The sequence below is a fragment of the Phyllostomus hastatus genome, unplaced genomic scaffold (genome assembly GCF_019186645.2).
Source record: "Phyllostomus hastatus isolate PE091 unplaced genomic scaffold, TTU_PhHast_1.1 phas_scaffold_78, whole genome shotgun sequence".
Classification (NCBI taxonomy): domain Eukaryota; kingdom Metazoa; phylum Chordata; class Mammalia; order Chiroptera; family Phyllostomidae; genus Phyllostomus; species Phyllostomus hastatus.
Genome location: NW_025334041.1, coordinates 47,886,280 through 47,904,600, shown reverse-complemented (window position 1 = coordinate 47,904,600; position 18,321 = coordinate 47,886,280). Strand labels below are relative to the sequence as shown.

The following is an 18,321-nucleotide window of genomic DNA, read 5'->3' as shown; positions in this document are numbered from 1 at the left end:
GTAAAATAAAATCTTGGTTTACAAAGCTTGGTGGGGCTGCTGGAGTTCTGGTGTGCTTGTTTTGTGGCAGCCCTTTTTCATAAATTATACTCCTCAAGGACAGAAACTGTCTTTCACTCAACTATGTAACCCCAGCACTAAGAGCTTGACTCCAAACAGGTGATCAATAACTCTAAGTTCTTTGAATTTATAAAAAGCTTATTCCTATTGCATTTGTTATTCACTGGGTAAGAGATAAAGAATCAAAAGCTTTGCCTTTAGACCCTTTTTTGGTGTTTTGTTTAAAACTTAATGTCAGGACATAGAGACCATCATAAAGAGAGAATAAAATGGAGATGAGATAAATTTAGAATAAAATGGAGCCGACCTTAACGAGAGAGAATAAAATGGAGAGAAGATAATTTTAGCAGTGTTTTGTCTTAGTTTTTTGTTTCAAATATAGAAGAACCCATGATAAAAAGATCAGAAACTGTGGTGAAGTCTGATTATACTGGAGTTGACAGGACCATTTTCAAAAGGGGAAGAGATGGGGAGAAAGCGAAGCTGGAAAAGGGGAGTCCTTTGTTTAAAGGGGAAGAGCCTGCAGAAATCCAGGCTCTTCCTGGAAGAACAAAAAAAGCACTCCCATTCTTCCTGAAAGGCAAAAAAGAAAAGAGGTCCCCGGTGACTCCTATTAAGGGAGAGAAAATGTCTTTATTCTGTTTTTAAATGGAGAAACTCTAGAAATGGGAAAATGTTTTTCTATTTTTAAATTTTAATTCTCTGAATGAGCTAGATAAAAATCACAGCAGAGCCTAAGGGAAAACTCTGGCTGCAACAAGGGAGGACTAGGGGATCAGGCACGTGGACAGGGAAGTGATCAGGTGTTCAGAGATGTGCAGTTTAATCAACAGTTTTCAAAATCTAGAGTTCACCTGAAGGGCTCCTCAGCCATGAGGACAATTTAAAAAGATATAAGAGATGCAATAAACATGATTCAGCTATGAATCGCTGTGCACTACACCACTTAGGGCCTCTGCAAGGGAGCTTCTCCTCCCCTGAATGTCCATCTGGATGGAGTCCGTCAAAAGCCTGGTGGCCTGTTTCTTGTCTGTTACTTACCTGGTCTTATTTCGGACACGTTAAATACATAGGATGGCTGATCAAAAATGAGAGGAAACTCATTTTCTGGACTTGTTAGAACAAAAATGTAGATGTTATCTAAAAACAGAAACAGGGAAAAATTAAATCACAATATTCTATTCCTATTCACTTGTTTATAAACATTTTTAAAGCATCTTCTGTGTAATGGGTTCTGTGCAAAATATTGGGGATACAAAGTGAATAAGATCTGCCAGTTCCTGCCTTCAAGATGCTAAGGACAGCTGCCTTCTGAAGAACACATGTACAGGTCACCGTGGAAGCCAGAGGAAGTGCAAGCTGAGTCTCATAAAGGTAATCAGAGCTAGACAAATGGGAAAAGGGGGAAATGTGGGGGTGTGACTCTAGGCATGGGCATGGATACCAAGGTATAAAACTCAGAACAAGTGAAAACTGTTTGGCCTAGTTAAAACAAAACAAAACAAAACAAAACAGTGTTAGAAGCAAGTGACTGGAGTTGAAGCTAGTTAGGCAGGGCCAAAAGATGAAAAGTCCTTGTGTGCCAAGCCAAAGAGTTTGATCTTGAACTTGACAGCTAAGGCAAGACACTCAAGGGCTTTAAGCAAAGAAGTAATGTGATGGCATTTTCATTTCCTAAAAATCACTGTCAGAAATGCAGAGGATGCTTTGGAAAGGGGCAAGACTAAAGTCAGGCAGGTCCTTAAAGACTCTCAACATTGTAATTCAGCCAAAAAGAGGAGGTTCTACATTAGAACAGTATTAGTGGGATGGGGTGGAGTGTGGGGATTGGCAGCAGAAGCTTGAGATTTTAGGGGGTGACCCAGAAGAAAGGACTTGGAGACTAATTTAATGTGCTTGGTGACAGACAGTAGGAATCTGGGCTGATTCCCAAGTGTTTGAGTTTTTTAAAGTCTCCTCTTTAACACAAATACCTAGCTCAGTACTGAGTATTGCCTACCAGTCTAGTCATTGCTACTCAAGGAAGATGCTTTATGAAATGAGTCAAAGTGATACTTGCTTTTATAGTAAGGATGGGCCACATCCTGCACCTGGATTGTCACCGTGTATTTATTGCTGGCTGCTAGATTACTTGGATTTTCATAATCTAGATCACCAATCAACTAGATTAAAACAGAGATATCAGATTACACATAAAAGCAATTTTTTAAATTCAACCCATGAAGATATTTTCATAACTGTTAGTAGACCTGTAAGTTGGAAAAACTTTCTGGAAAGCATTTCGCCTGCATAAGGAGCTTTAAAAAGTTATGTCCATACCTTTGTCCACTGTTTGAGAATTTATGTGAAAGAATCTATGTTTAAAGGTGTTTATCAAGCACTGTTGCTAAACAGCATAGGCTGAAGACTTCTGGTTAGTTGAAAAGAAGCACAATATAGATTCCATATACAAGGATATTTCCATCATTTAAAATATTTATGCATATATGTATAGAATATACATAAAATCTATGTGTAGTGAAGAAGAAGGAAATATATCAAAATATTAATAGTGGTTATCACTGAATGGTAATGCTTTTCTGTGTTTTCTACATTTTCTACAGTGAGCATGAATTAATTTCCTAAACAGAAAAAATGAAAAATTATTTTTTAGCTGACACTATGAATAAAGTTGGTAAGACTTTCTTGGGAAGCCAAGAAGAACTTGGGATGGGAGGAAGAGAAGGAAGTGGGTGAGAGGATACCTCCTAGTAGGCTGCTTGCTCTCACCCCTGAAGCTTTATGTCTGATGCAAAGGTCTCCCTGCCCTCTTATTCCCCCTTCCCACAGCCACTGACTTCCTCTGCCCTTCCATGTTTCTCTCCTCCTTCCCAATACCCTGCAGTAGGAACCCTGTAGGGAAAGGTCTCATACCGCTTGTTGAGATCTGCTTTTTATGTTCATCCTGCTTCCAATTCCGCTTTGCCTCTGTGGAGATGCTGTGGAGTTAGGCTATCTAAACAGCCTTGCTCTGTCATTCCCCTTTGGGTCTGCAGTGGTTCTCCAAGACCGAGTTTAGCATGACACACTCACACTTGTGACCCTGGACCTGCTTTCTCTCACCTCACACCTCCATGGTCCAGGAAGGAACACTCAAATACACAGGAGTGCTGAGCCCAGAGAGCACTAACATGACTATGGAGGCAACTAAGCAGGCACCGCCAACTGCAGCTATGGAAGAAAGAATTCAGTTCTTACCACCCCAGCACAACTGTGCATAACAAATGATTCCCAGGACTTAGGTAAAATAAAGAGCAAATGGGGAAAACAGAGTCACTGTGAAGTTCATCAGTCACAGCCACGCAGAGTGGGAGTTACCTTGGAAGTTTCTCTCTCTGGGCCAGCAAAAGCACCGTGCATGTTAGACCGGTTTCCCCCATGCCCTTTCAATGATGCAATGACCATTAACTGACCACAATTTTCCCAGAGCCAGCTGGATCCTGTAAAAATCTGCCATGGCTCCCCACTGCAGATGGTGTGGTAAAGTTGAATTGGCTGTTTGGTGCTTCGCTGTCATCATCAAAGCAGACCAAGTTCAAGTCCAGAAGCAACGTCCTCTTGGCTGTGTTTTCAGGCACCATAATGCTGGCAAAGAGACATAATTCAATATTTTCCCCAACAAATGGTGATGGAGTGTTCCTTCTGACACAGACCTCAGGCTAGACATCTCTGCTTTAATTTCAATTCAAAGCAAGTCCATAGTTATTGTAGTAACTGTCTAACTAAAGTCCCAGCTCTGCTCTGGCCTCCTTTCTGACTGTTCTTAATACACTAGCCAGATGCACCCTGCTAAAATGTTGTCAGGTCAGGTCACTCCTCTGCTCCTAAATCTCAAGTGGCTCCTCATTTTCACACAAGTCCTCACTTTGACCTACAGGACCCTTCTTGATGTGCACCACCAGACCTTGACCTTACTTGTCTGAACTTACCACCTACTAACCCTTCTTGTTTCCTCTACTCCTGCCCCTGGTGCTCTTTGAACACACCCAGGCTCTGGCCTCAGGGCCATTCCATTTACTGTAGGATGCCCTTTCCACCAATGTCCATATGGCTGCTTTTCCACTTTCTTTAATCTTGAATCCAATGCCACCCTCTCAGGAGGCTATCTGGCTACCCTGTTTACCCTGTGAATGACTCCTGTCCATCATTCCCTCTCCCATTCCCTCCTTCATTTTTTAATTTATTATTGTAACCTTTAATCCTCACCTGAGGATATGTTTGTTGATTTTTTCAGAGAGAGAGAGAGAGAGAGAGAGAGAGAGAAAGGGGAACATCAATGAGAGAGAAACATTGGTTGCCACCTGTACATCGTCTGACTGGGGATTGAACCTGTAACCTTTTGGCATACGGAGAAAATGCTCCAACCAACTGAGCTACCTAGCCAGGTCCCCCACCTTTATTTTTAAATCTTGGCACTTATTATTTTCTAATATATTATATAACTTACCTATGTATCCTGTTTATCACCTTGTCCCCCATTAAATTGTAAGCTTTACAAGACAGAGATCTTTATCTGCTTTGTTCTGAGTATGCTCAATTAATGTTTGTTGAATGACTGATTGGTAGATGATGAGACTAATACAGTAGTGAAAGAGAATATAAAGAAGAATATATGAGAAATATAACTTCTTTTTCTGCCTATAGAACTTTGTAATCTCATTAGGGGAAACCCTGAACCCCTCACCTTCAATATTTTGAAGACTGGGAATTTCTCTACTTGTGTTCTAATAGCTTAATGCCACAGAAGGGCCTATTAATCCTTTAGTATCATTCATTTAATAAACTTATTTAATGGAGTCATTCATTTATTAAGAGTCAACTTGGGGGGTCCAGATCTCCAGTGACTGCAGGGTCTAGGCAAACTGCACAAATGAGTAAAGCTGCCCCCAAACTGGAGCTATCTGGTCAAGCCCAATTTGGTATGGAAGATTGAAGAAGAGTAATTAACATCTTGGGGGACTTTATCATATTGTATTTCCAGACTTCAGTTTTTCCATCTATAAAATGGACATAGATTATGTCATTTAGTTTTTGCTACATAATGAACCAGCCCAAAACTTAGTGGTTTAAAACAACAGGAATTTATTATTTCTTACAATATTAAGGGTTGTCCACTAGTTCTTTTGGTTCTAGTCCAGCTTGGCTGGGGCTAGGTGGTCTAGGATGGCCTTGTTCACACACCTGGTGGTAGGAAGGTAGTGGATCTCTGCTTCATGTTGTCTCTCCTCCTCCAGGAGACTTGTTCAGGCTCTTCATGTGAACATTTCAGGTTTCCGAAAATAGCAAAAGAGGGCAAGTCCCAGTGCACAATATCTTTCAGGCCTCTGCTATGCCATATTTTTTAATGGTCCAACAGCCAAAGCAATTGATGTGGTCAAGTACAGATTCAAGGAGCAGAAAGAGAAACCTGTCTCTTGATGGGAATGGTGAAATTGCACTGCACCAGGGCATACATACAGGCAGGGAGGAATTTGTGGCTGGTGTTTTGGTTTGGGGTTTGCTGGTTTGCCTGGTGTTTTTTTCTACTTACCTTCAATCATATTTTGCCTTGGGCAGAATTTCTTACAAAAATATATTGTGGCTACCATGAGAATGTGCCTGGAAGACCTTCAGTCACAGGATCATAATTGATCACAGATCCCAGCTGCTGTGCTCTGAAATCCATTGCTATATTTGCAATGAGGCCATGTGCCCATGACTGGGCATGGAAGAGGTATTAAAACAGGCTCATTAGTGTTCTATGACAGCTGGCCCTGGCTCCTGGACTCCCCAGGGCCCTAGCCACACCTTGCATTGACTTCACACCAGGCTACAACATTTCTGTCCACCCTCCCTCCCTCCTTCTTTCCTTCATTCAGGTCAGACAATCATGGTCTGGGGACTCTCCCAGCCTTTTCTACCTCTCTTCTCATTTTCTCCTATAGGCATTTCTTTAATAAACACCTTCAACAGTGAATTCTGTCTTGGTGTTCTCAGAGCACCCATAACACGTGTTAAATTCTTTAATCCTTTGTACTATCATCTCTCCCTGCAACAAATTATGCTCCCTTCTATATTCCACATCATCTCTTAATGGAAGCTGAAATGAGCTCCAGGCTCAGCAAATGTGGAGCAAAGTCTGACAGCAAGGATGGTCGTAAGCTGCTGAGGATAACTGGGTTTGCTTCCTGGAAAGCACTTTTTCTGACAGGTGTAACTGACTCTCCATGATGCCTCATTGGCAAAGATTGCCTTTGTGTTTCAGCAGGATTGGAGCCCAAACATTTCCATTCCTGTCTTGCATACACAATGTCATGGTTTTATTCATAAGCACTTAGAATATATGCCATTTATTAAACATCGACCATATGCTGTATCATACCAAGCATTTAAAAAATATTATCTCCAATTCCTTCATCTCCAAAAGATTTGTATTCTTGTCCCCACTTTATAGATAAAGAAGGAGTGGTTTAGAAAGGTTTCAAGACCTGTCCAAGAAAGTCGATGCATACAGGCACAATTCTCTATTGTCTGTGTTAGACACCACAAATATTACTTCAAGTTCCATGAATCAGTGAAGCGCCAGGCCCACAGATGGTTTGGGAACCTGAGCCTTCATTCTAACTCTTCAGAAGCCAAGAGGTTGCATCATCCAAAGAATGCAGGGTCTGAAGCCAGACATTCAAGATTCATGCACTCCAAAAGAAGCTTCGCATGCAGCCCCTCAGGGCTGCCTGGCATGTTCTTTTCATTCTTCTCTGACACTTGGTATTTTTTCCCCTAAACACTTGACTTGGGAAACCACTCCCCCTCATTCATCAATCCCTGCCTCAAAGGCAGGCTGCCCCCATACTCCAGCAACCATCAGACCAGGGTTCCTTCCCCAGGCAAAGGTGACTGGCCCAGCAGCATTCTGAATCAGCCAACCTTCTCCTCCTCTGGTTTACAAACAGCTTTCGAAGCACTTTCAGCCTGATAGTTTACAACTGGAGCTGGGGAAGAGGGATAGGAGGGGGGAGAAGAGGGCAGGGGTGGGATGGCTGTCATGGGCCTTTGATGCTTCCATCAGGTCCCTGGGCTCATTCATCACCAGCCTGGGAAAAGTAAGGGGCTCGACCTAAGGGCTGTTTCCATCTGGGCCCAGTCTGAGAGCCAGAGAGTCACAGGGCAGCAGCAGCCAGACACGCAGCCCTGCCTCCTCCCACCCTCTTTTACCTGATCTCCCAAACTCCAATGCCAGGGCACACCAGGAGCCCTGAAGGAGGAAATATTCAGGGAGTATTGTTAGAGGTTGGTGGCAGCACCCAGTCTGTAGTTTGGTGTGCATTTGACCTGCCTATGTGCTTCAGCTCTGGCATGGTGGGAATGGAGAAGGTGGTAAGGATGGGAGGATGGTGGGTGATGCAGAGTTAGGGTTTCCCAGACCCTGGAGTATGCAAATGAGGCAAGGTTTGGACTAAGGACCTTCACTTCCAGGACTGCAAAGAAAGGAGCCCTTTTGTTGTCCCTCCTCACATCTTGGCTTTCACAGGATGGCTCTGAGTTACTCTCACTGAAAAAGCACTGAGGAAGGACTTGAACACTATTTAGAGTTGCCTTGGGTAATAAACACAATTAGTTCATTTACTGTCTGGCACTGACCTTCACAACTAATTTGGAGAGATTATTAAGGGTAGGATTCTGCATGGGCTTGCCTGGACAGTCTAGGGTATTCAAAATACAATCTTACCAGCCAATGTGGAGTTCAGCCTGCAAACTGTTATTTCACATATTAGGACTCTTGTCTGCAGGAGCCACAGCAGGTACTAAACAGAACTGCACCAAGGAGAGAAAGTTGACGAGGAAGGTTGGAGACAGCACTGTCTCCTCAGTCACTGATACTCAGAGTTCTTATTCCTCAAACCCTGCGTCCCACCTTGCAGGGCAGGGGAACAAAAAAAAAGAGCAGCAGGGCCTACAAGGGCAGCATATGAGGAAAGGAATTCCCTTGGATGCACCAGAACCACCCAAGTAGCTAACATAGATATAGATTTTCAAAGAAAGTAGAGATCTTACTCTGCAGATCATCTCTATTCTGTCCACAGAGCCCCATCTTCTCTGAACAGAGATGAGGGTGATTTATGCACGTAATAGTGTAGAAGTTACAATTCTAAATATTCATGGCAACTATCTCCCCCCATCAAACAGACTCTGAGGTTAGGGTTGGGATAGGAACCTATCACGTGCTCAAGGCAATGTGATTTGACCAGGGCCTCAATGGGAAGTAGATGGCAAATTAGGATAATTCTAGAGGAAGTTTAGGAATAATTATAGAGGTACATACAGGGTATATGGAAATCTCAAGAGATGGTGTAATATCTTCAACCCAGTAAGAGTGGAGCTTTCTTACTACTTCTAGACCTGGAGGAGCCAGTGCAGGGAGCAGTTCCTGAAACTAGAACCTAGGTATAAACAGTGCTGTGTGCTGAGGGCTGCCTTATAGGAATTGAGACCTTTAGGAAGTGGAGGGACTCATCTAGCTGACAGGGAGGGAACCACGGGGATACCCTGACTTCATGCTCCCTCTCCTTCCACTGGCCAACCAGAAGCTGCAGGGTAAGGGAGCCAGGTGATAACCATACAGAGCAGGGTGGGGAGGCTGGAGGCTGGAGGCTGGATATGAAGGGGTGATGAAATGTGTCCACAACAGGGTTTAACAGTTTTGTTGTCAGACTGAAGACCACATTTAACCTTAGCATTATGCTGGGCATGCCAATTGGGATATTCATCAACATAATAAAGGAATTTATATTTCTATTGCTTGCCCTAGACAATCTCTGTCTAGGGTCCTTTGTCCTTGCATAGCCACGCTATATATTGCGTCTGTGCCCAGTGTCACCTGGAGTTTAAAAAGTCCACTTGCAAAACTAGTCAAAGATAAATGATAAACTCAGGAGACTGTCCATGTGGATATCTAGAAATGAGACCTGTTCCAGTCTTCAGTCTTGCTCCAGGAGGGACCAACTTCAGACTGGAGCTAGCTATTCTGAAACAACCATGGAGATGTGAAGCATGCCCACCTGCCTGCAGTGAGCATGGAATGCTGTGGATGGTTCATCAAAACACGAGAAAGAACATACACAGAGACAACCAGGTCGTGTGGGAGAATTGCGACAGAATGGCCACTCCTCACGTGGGGAACACCCCGTGTCCATACCCAAGCAGATTTTTATTAAGGAAACAGACTTAGTTTGTGGATTCACAATCTGGCAGAAAAGATCAAAAGATGTAAACAACTTACAAAGGTGGGGACAGCACTCCTGCTGAGAATCCAGGCAAGGTTTGGGGTTTTTAACATATGAAAGAGGTACAGGTTCCAAAAGTTTCCTTCCTATGCTTTTAAATTCCAAGATAATAACATCCTCCAGCAAACAGATCTCACAGGATCTTTCATATTCTATGTCCCAGGCCTGATTACCCCAGGGGTCCGCCATTTCTGGTCTGGGCTGTTTCACCCCTGCAGGTCTCAGAAGACAAAGGCAGCCAGGAGACTCAGATTTCTCACATCCAAGAGCAAAGACTCAGGCTTTGACAAAGCCAAAGGGGGCAGGGATTGGTGTCTGATCACCCTTTCATTTTCCATAGCTCTGTGAGTCTTGTCCCTGTTATTCCTTTGTGAAAGTGTCTGTCTTAGATTCATTCTCCATCCAAGAGAATTGTTACCCATCATTGACTATCGTTCGAGCATGAGGAATGAGGCATATGAACAGGCAGCATTCATGCCAGGGAAATAAGTTTTGTCTCCTTCAGTGGCTCCTGGTCCCGAGGTCTTTAGCTCAGCCTAAGTCATGGCAGGTAACAGCTTCCTGAGACCAGGCAGGGCAGTCCCCAACAGAGATGAACCTAACCTAACTGAGGGAATACTAATCTTGTGGCATTTAGACAACTAGTCAGTAGAAAGACAGCTCTTTCTTTTTTTCTTTATTTCTCTCTTTCTTCCTTTCTTTCGAAGACTATTTGGATCAACTTATGCTGTAACATAGAGTTTCTTTTTTTTTTAATTTTAATTATCATTGTTCATTGATTTTTAGAGAGAGGGAGAAGAGAGAAAGACAGATACAGAGTGAGAAGCATTAATTGGCCACCTCCTATATGCACCCCAACCAGGCATTGAACCTGCATGCAACCTAGGTATATGCCCTGAGAGGGAATCAAACTGGCGAACTTTGGTGCACAGGATGATGCTCCAACCAACTGAGCCACCCAGCCAGGGCAACAGTACTGATTTCAAAAAGGTATATTAACCCAGAATAACAAGGGACTTTATTTTTAAACAACAATGAACAGATTGTGAGGCAAACAACAGATCAAAATACACAAAAAAACTTGCATACCACTTGTATCTCCATTTTCCCTTTCTATTGCCTTTTGTTTACATGCAATTGAGTTCTGTAAAGTGAATTAGATGCTTTGTTTTGTTTTAAGCAAATACCTCATATGATTTATTCATATTACTGGTAATATGTTTCTCTAGAAACTCCTAGTTACTAATCCTAAGTCTCAACTATTTAACTGCTAACTAACAGCACTATCTTGCCATGAGTGGCAATAAATAAAGGAAAGGCACAGTCCAGAGAGGGTGTAACAAGTCCCCCACGGTACTTTTCACCAACGGAGATGAACGTGTTGTAAAGAGAACAAAATAAAAATAGTTTTTAATCAAGTAAGAAAGTGAAGAAGGGAGCCAATGAAGAGGAAAGAAAATGAAAGAGTGGCAAGAAAAAGGATACTGGGAGAAAAACCTATCAACTAAATCGAACAATTCAAATCTACTTATTTTCGTGGGCCCTGTCCCAATGCCCATAATGCTTCAGCTTCACCTGAGAGTAACCAGAGAGGCCAAAGGGCTGGGACCACCAAAGAAGTGAAAGGCCTAGCATGTGTCTCAGGATGTGAATACCTGAAGGTGAACTTGGTGCAAGTAGCAGGGTTGTCGTTAATGTCTTTCACCAGAAAGGTTATCTGCATGCGATTTTCCTGACCCCCTATGGGTCTGTCCTTCACCAAAACTTCCAGAGAAATGACAGGATTTTGTCTTAATTCACCTGCATCTCGGTCTATCCTGTGGGCCACTTGGATGGTACCAGTCACTAGGAAGGCAAAGGTTAGAACGTGAATTTTTGGAGAGAAATGAAGAGTAAAGGCAGATGGAGACTTGTAGTAAATTGAAAAAAAAAAAAAACACATTCTGATATGAGGACTGCCTTACACAGAGAATGTCCTCATGCAAACACATTTTTCAAAGTTCATGTTTAAGTTTTTACATTAGACATTAATTGGGTATCTGGTCTGACCCTTCTAGAATTTTTTAGCCCACACTTTAGGGTTGGGCCCTTAGCAGCAGCCTTTGCTCATAGCTGAGTGACTGGTAGGCTGCCAACTCCAGCCTGATCCCCTGGTTCCCTTACTGGAGAACCTGTAGCTGAGAGACAACAGCTGGGTGACCAGTCAGGTGAACAGCAGAGCTACAGGTAAGAGGCCAGAGCTCTAGCTGCTGAGGTCACTGGAGGAGCTCTGGCCCCATCCTTTCTAGGATGTCCCACTCTTTCTCACCAGATACCTGGTGTCCTATTGGTAAGTGTCCCTATCTTTATTTTTCCCTCTTGCTTGGCTTTACTTGCCTTAATTTCTGTTACCTGTGACCAAAGAGTCTTAAACATGCTCCCCTCAAAACACTGTATTTGTTAAAAGTTCAATTTTGCAGTAGTAGAGTGAGCAAAGTTTAAACCAGGGCTGTCTGTTGCTGCACTATCAGCTGAGTGAGGTGCTTGATGACACAGCACATTAGGAAGTTTTCAGAGGTAGAGCCTGTCTCTCCCAGAGTGGGCATCCTTTGCCCCAAAGCTTATGGGGCAAATAACACATTGTCTTTCTGGGGTTATCCAATGCTGGCCTCCACAAAACCATTATGTAAAGTGAAGATTTGTTTTGGTGATATAATAGGAAATTAGGTGACACAGTCTAGGAGTGGTGAACAGGGTAAGCACTGGAGTAGGGCAGTTTCAGTTTCAGTTTGTATTTCAGACTCACAAGCTATGAGCTTTGAGACTCTGGACAAGTCACTTTACCTGAGTCTCTCTCTAAGCCTCAGTTTCCTCATCTGTCAAATGCAGATTATGATAGTTCGTTGAGTTGCTGTGCTGAGTACTTTAGATGGAATGCATGTAGACCACTTAATATAGAGCCTATTATGTACTAAGACTCTAATAAAAGATGGCTATTATAGGGACAGAAACTCTCCTTCTCTGCACTGGGATACTTAGGTGGGAAGATAATGCCCAGTAATCCAGCAAATTGATCTAGATCAGTGAGGTCCAATACTGTAACCACTAGCCACATGTGGTTAGCACTTGAAATGTGGCTAGTTCAAACTTAGATTTGCAGTAAATATAAAACACACAACAAACTTCAAAGACTTGGTACAAAAGACAATAATATAAATTACCTCATTCATATTTTGGATTTGTTAGGTTAGCTAAAATGTCTTTAAAATTAATTTCACTTTTTTCTCTTTACTTTCTAAAAATGTGGCTACCACCCCTGACTGGTGTGGGTCAGTGGGTTGGGCATTGTTCTGCAAACCAAAAGGTCACCAGTTCAATTCCTGGTCAGGACACATGCTGGATTGTAGGCCAGGTCCCCACCATGGTTGTGTGAGAGGCAACCAATAGATGTCTCTATATCACATTGATGTGTCTCTCCCTCTCTTTCTCTCTCCCTTTTCCTCTCTCTAAAAATAAATAACTAAACAATTTTAAAATGTGACACTAGACTAGAGACTTTAAAAATGACTTATGTGGCTTCTATTCTCTTTCTATTGGACAACACTGGTCTAGACCCTCTCTTCAGAAGACTTCAAAATACCTTCAGGATAATGAACTCACCCATCCTTACGTAAGAACCTGCCTCAACAATGAAGCAGTGATACATATGTCAACAGGGGGTGCTGTTTAGTTTTTCCAGCCCACATGCCAACTCTGTTTAGTACACTTATAACCCTGTTAACTAATGGTATTTTAGACAGAAAGGTATACCCAGATCAGAAGACACACAAAATATTTGAAAAACTATCCAAATTACTGGATGAATTAAAGGGTGCATGTAAATGATGTGAATGTGAGTGACTTACACTGATTTATCATGAAGTAGCTGTTAAGAGTAGTGATGCTGTAAAGGAGGAAACTGGTAAAGCTTTGGCCATCAGGGTCCTCAGCTGTGATATTGGCCACGATGGTTCCTGGACCCAGCTCTTCCGGAATCACAAACTCTAGAGTTGGGCTGGAACAGAAATATGGCAGACACAGCTCATTTTCAGGGGCACTGAAGGGTGGAGTCCAGGAGGTGAGTATTTTGGTTAATGCTAAATATAGCTCTGAGCTGTTGAAATTGCATCAACATGCTCACAGGAAGAGCTCAGCAGCTGAAAGGACAGGAGACTGGCTTTTGTATTTCCAAAGATCACATTCCTGTAGATGCAAAGAAAGCACCATGCTGTTATTGCAATGATTTTCATCTGCCAGTCTCTGACTCACCCACACCTGATGTCATTTCAGATCAGCATTAACTTAAAAAAAATACAAGGATAGTTGGTCTGTCCAGCCATCTTCTCTCTTTCTCCCAATTCTTGTGCAAAATTCCCTGAATGATTTTTAAAATCCATCTGGATATAATGTTCCAGAACTACAGGTTCCTGACTCCCTTCACATGGCAGCTGCCAAAAGTCAGATAAATTGTAAACCCTCTTTATCCTAGGGTCTCTGCTCAGTTTTTATTTCTTCCTTGTCTTTTTTTTCTTTGCTTTAGGAGGCAGAATTTATGCACAGAACTTGTGTACCTTCCCAAGTAGCGTTAATCATGAGGTCAGCTCTCTGAATGGAGAAATGAGTCCCTCGGCAGTAGCCAAGATCGGAACAGTGCCCTCCAAGGATGGCGGCTGCCAGACAACCTCAAATTGCCAATTTACCCTTTTTCCTCAGACCTCCTCTGCCTTTGGAAAAGGCCCAAAATAAGACAGATAGGTTTGAAGTTTTAACTACACAACTTGGGTAAATTGAGTAATTCTGAATGCACCAAGGGAGCATTGTTTAAAATAACTTTTGTTGTTAACTATTGTTTAAAATAACTCCACAGGAAGTCCTTTTACTGAGGGAAAACCATTTCAGTGGGGCAAACAGTCACCTTTAATTTGCCAGTTTCCTGAGCGTGGATTTATCCACGTGGGATCTTCTTTGTGAGGGAAGACTACACCTCAGATCTAAATGACGACATTTATTTCCTGAGCTCAGAATATTTCCGCAGATCTGTCTCATCAACTCTGGAGGGCAGGTGAGGCCAGAAAGGAAAAAGGAGAGGGAACCTCCAGCTAGAGTCAGAGGCAGGCAGAGAAAGGCTGGGCCTAGGCTCTCCCAACCAGGACTCCTCCCTGCACCCTGGGCCTGCGCCCACTCATGAGTGACCTCCTGTCAGTACATTCCATTATTGTTCAGGGACAGGAATCTTGCTCAGGTCAAGAAGCCACCTTAGGGCTCTGGACTTTTCCCCATCCAGTGTCCCACTGAAGCAGCCTGTTAATTCATTTACTTACCTCACACACCCCCTTCTCAGGGAATCTGTGCTGTGTGCCCACGGATGGGTCCAGGATTAGACAGGTGGGTAGAGCTAAGGAGGCAGGGGTGACAGGAACCAATCCAGAGCCAGAGGAGAGGGCGGCAGCCCCAGCTCCTAAGGCTGGACAGAACCCTTATGTCCATCATCTGAGAGCCCCTGTTTCTAACCTTTTATATTTTTTCTTTGGTTACAAAGAGATCACTAAGACACCTGTGCCTTCATCACAGCCTGTCCCCTGCTACTCCAGTCACAGTGCCTGCATTTCTAAGAGTCTCCCTGTGCATGCAGACCTCAGCCCACTCCAACCCATGAAAACAGAATCTGCATTTTCATAAATGACCAGGGACTGACAGGACTATCATAAGGAATTGCCAGAGGTGACAAGCACAGACTCCCAGCCTCTCATAGGAGAGACCCAGGACACCTTGCGGGGAGAATTCCCTCCCTCCCACCACCTCTCCTTCCCTAAAGCAATCAGGCAGGGGCTGATTATATTGGTGGTCATACTACGGGAGGAGGCTGCTATTGGCACCTCAGAGGTAGAGGCCAAGGATGCTGCTAAACATCTCACAATGCACAGGACAGCCTTCCTGTGACAAGGAAGTAGCACAGATGTTTGAGACATCCTTTTCTGCAGGCTCATCTCATTTATGCTGGATGCTTCAGGAAATCAGGTCCCTATGAAGGGGACTGGTCAGGCTATTGGTGATGGCACAGCTCCTCAGATAAAACATTCTCCTCTTGGCTGCTCTGATAGTGAGCCCAGCAGAATATAAAACCTTGGGTTTATTTGGTTTGGGGGACCCAAGACCCAAGCAAGTATGCATAAAGTATCATTAACTTAAAGATGTTACCCTCGGACCACAGTTACGATCCATTCAAAGCACAGTGGAACCAGGGGCCTTGCAGCCTCCCACAGGCTATAGCTGTGATCCCAGTTACATCACTGTACCGTTTCCCTCATTACATAGGATCTCCACAGCCTGGGCAATGGGTAGACAAGAGCCATTGGCCACACTCACAGGAAAGGGGGTGACTCTTGGGTGACTGGATGACTTCATCACAATGAATAAATATTCAGTAAGTGCATAGAGTGTGCACACACTGCCAGGCACCAGGCTGAAAGGACTGTGAGTAAATACAAAAGAATTGGGCAGAAGGGGAAAAAGACATACTCTAAAAAGCTATTCAAAACCAGCAAGCATTGTGCTTGCCATGTAAAGAGTAAATATAAGTGCAGTACTTTTATAATCAAGTGCTCAGCTTAAATAAGAGCAGAGTCTTGGAGTGTGCTCACGAGCCCAGAAAGCATTCAGACGTTTGTCACCACCCAGAGATAAAATGGTGAGACACTTTCAACAACGGAGACAGTACTTGCTTTGGTTGTAGTAATTGTAGAACCCTAACAAACAGTAAAGATAGAAGAGTTGTTTCCACATTTTATATTTTTATTTCACACTCAGTGTACTTGATTCAGTTTAGGGATTTAGTTTTGTTAATACCAGAAACCAATTTATGGTTAGTCCTGGCACCAACTTGGGGGGAAGAAGGATCATGGTTGAACCACAAAAGCCATCAAAGTCAGCACCTAGTTTGAAACCAAGCAAAGTCTTTGAAGTCATGGGGAGCTGAGGGATGAGGCTGGCTGTGACTGAGCAGCCCCGGGCAATGTCAGGGCAACATGCTGCCCCAAGTCTTCCTCTAGAACAGGCTCTCATAGACCCATTCATACCAACATCCATAGACACTGTAAAAGAGTTAGATGGTCACATAGGTCAAGCTCTCTGTCTGGAATGGAGCCTAACAGGTTCATCTCTCAAACCAAAAGTGGAAACCAGAGCTCCAGACTGATCTCTGGGGCCCCAACAAACTGGCCAAGGTCATGTTCTCTTTCTGCTGAGGTCAGCTGCTTTATTTTGGAAGACGTAGTCCAGACCAGATGGTCTGGCCCTTTGCAACCCCATAAGCTTATTTTCCCACCTCACAGACGGGGAGTGTAGGAAGGGCCACCAAATGCTTCAGCTCCAGCCCCACAGCCATCACCTTCCTCTGGGGGTTACTGATGAATCCACAGTGCTGTATGGGCCAAAGCTTGAGTCTGGATCCAGGTTGGGATGTCATAACTATTTATAAACTGCCTGCGCTGTGCTCCTGGAGGAGCCCGTCAGCAAAAATGCACTGCATCATGCTTTTAAGCTTAACCAGGCAACAGACATCAACGGGAAATATTACATGGGAGTGTGTCTGCTGCTGTTCCCTCCACATCAACTCCCAGCAGCTGGGCTGTATACTATATTAAAATTCAGAAGTTTCACAGGTGTGATGTGTTTTGCACAATGGCACCAAGTTAGCCTAGGAATGGGGTGGCCTCATACCTCCCAATTTCAGAATACTTTTGCAAGCATTCTTGTAGTTCTGGGCCCTGTGGCTTTTTGTTGTGGGGTCTCCTAAGCTGAATGTATTTGTAGTCATTAATGCAGTTAACCCCAGGGGGGTGATTTTGCTGGTTTCCTGTGGTAGGCCTCTGAGTCCACCTCAGTGACTGGGGCAAGCAGAGTCTTAAACAGTATGACAAGCTGTTTGCCAGACCATATGCTATCTCAGAATCCCATCTTCCAGTCCTAAATCTGTATCTATGACAAGTTTTGGCCACCCCTTTGTGCCTGAATTGGTCCCGGGCACATTCCCATAGGCTGCCTCTACCAAATTCACTTACTTCCTCACCTCTGCTGGACGTAGGAGCTGCCAGACAGCCAGATCTCTTTACTGGATCCATGGTGGCAAAAAGCCACTCAGAGCACCCAGCAGTGGGCAGGCCCCTGAGGCATCATTGAAACAGCCCTCTCCTCAGGATGACACTCTATGAGTGGGCTTTACAGAGTCTTGGCTGATGGTGTGGGCTCCAGGATTATGCTATTTTTAGAGTTGAGAGCTCTATTATAAAAATACTTGCCTTATATAATAGTACCACTCTATCTGCAGGGAATGCATTCCAAGACCCCCCACAGAGAGTATCAAACACTGTATATACCATGTTTTTCCTATATATAAATAACTATGATAAAGTATAATTTATAAATTAGGCAATTTTACAGATAAAAGATTTGTTCCTACTGTAGATCTTGGCCAGGGCACCTCAGCATATGGTTGTTTTTCTTTCCTTGTTAAGTCAAGAACTTTCACCTTTTCCCTTAAAGGAAGCACTTTGTGGCTTCTCTTTGGCAGATCCAGATTGCCAGCATCACTACTCTTGTGCTTTGGGGCTGTTATTAAGTAAAATAAGAGTTACTTGAACATAAGCACTGGGATACCATGACAGTCTATCTCAGTGATTTTTCAACATTTTTCATCTCATGGCAAAATTCTGGAGCACACCAAAAATTGTATTTTTTGCCTATCTAACAAAAATAGGTATAACTTTGATTCATTCACATCAGATGGCTATTGCTGTATTGGCTGTTATCTTTTTTAAAATTTGACAATCTAAGGGAAAGAAGTCAGTGCCCCTGACTAAATAGTCAAGTATTGTATGTTTTAAAAAATCTTGCAGCACATTGGTTGAAAATCATTGGTCTCTCTAATAACACAGACAGTTAC

The 18,321-nt window shown here is 43.4% G+C and overlaps 1 protein-coding gene across 1 annotated transcript in view; it reads right to left on the bottom strand.

The window, feature by feature from the left end:
• The window catches only part of CDHR3 (cadherin related family member 3), a 77,395-nt gene that overhangs the window by 13,653 nt on the left and 45,421 nt on the right, over positions 1 to 18,321 (bottom strand). The window contains 5 exon segments of the mRNA XM_045828542.1: positions 1,102 to 1,200; positions 2,120 to 2,222; positions 3,513 to 3,684; positions 11,018 to 11,207; positions 13,247 to 13,395. Coding sequence (XP_045684498.1) covers positions 1,102 to 1,200; positions 2,120 to 2,222; positions 3,513 to 3,684; positions 11,018 to 11,207; positions 13,247 to 13,395 — 713 coding nt within the window.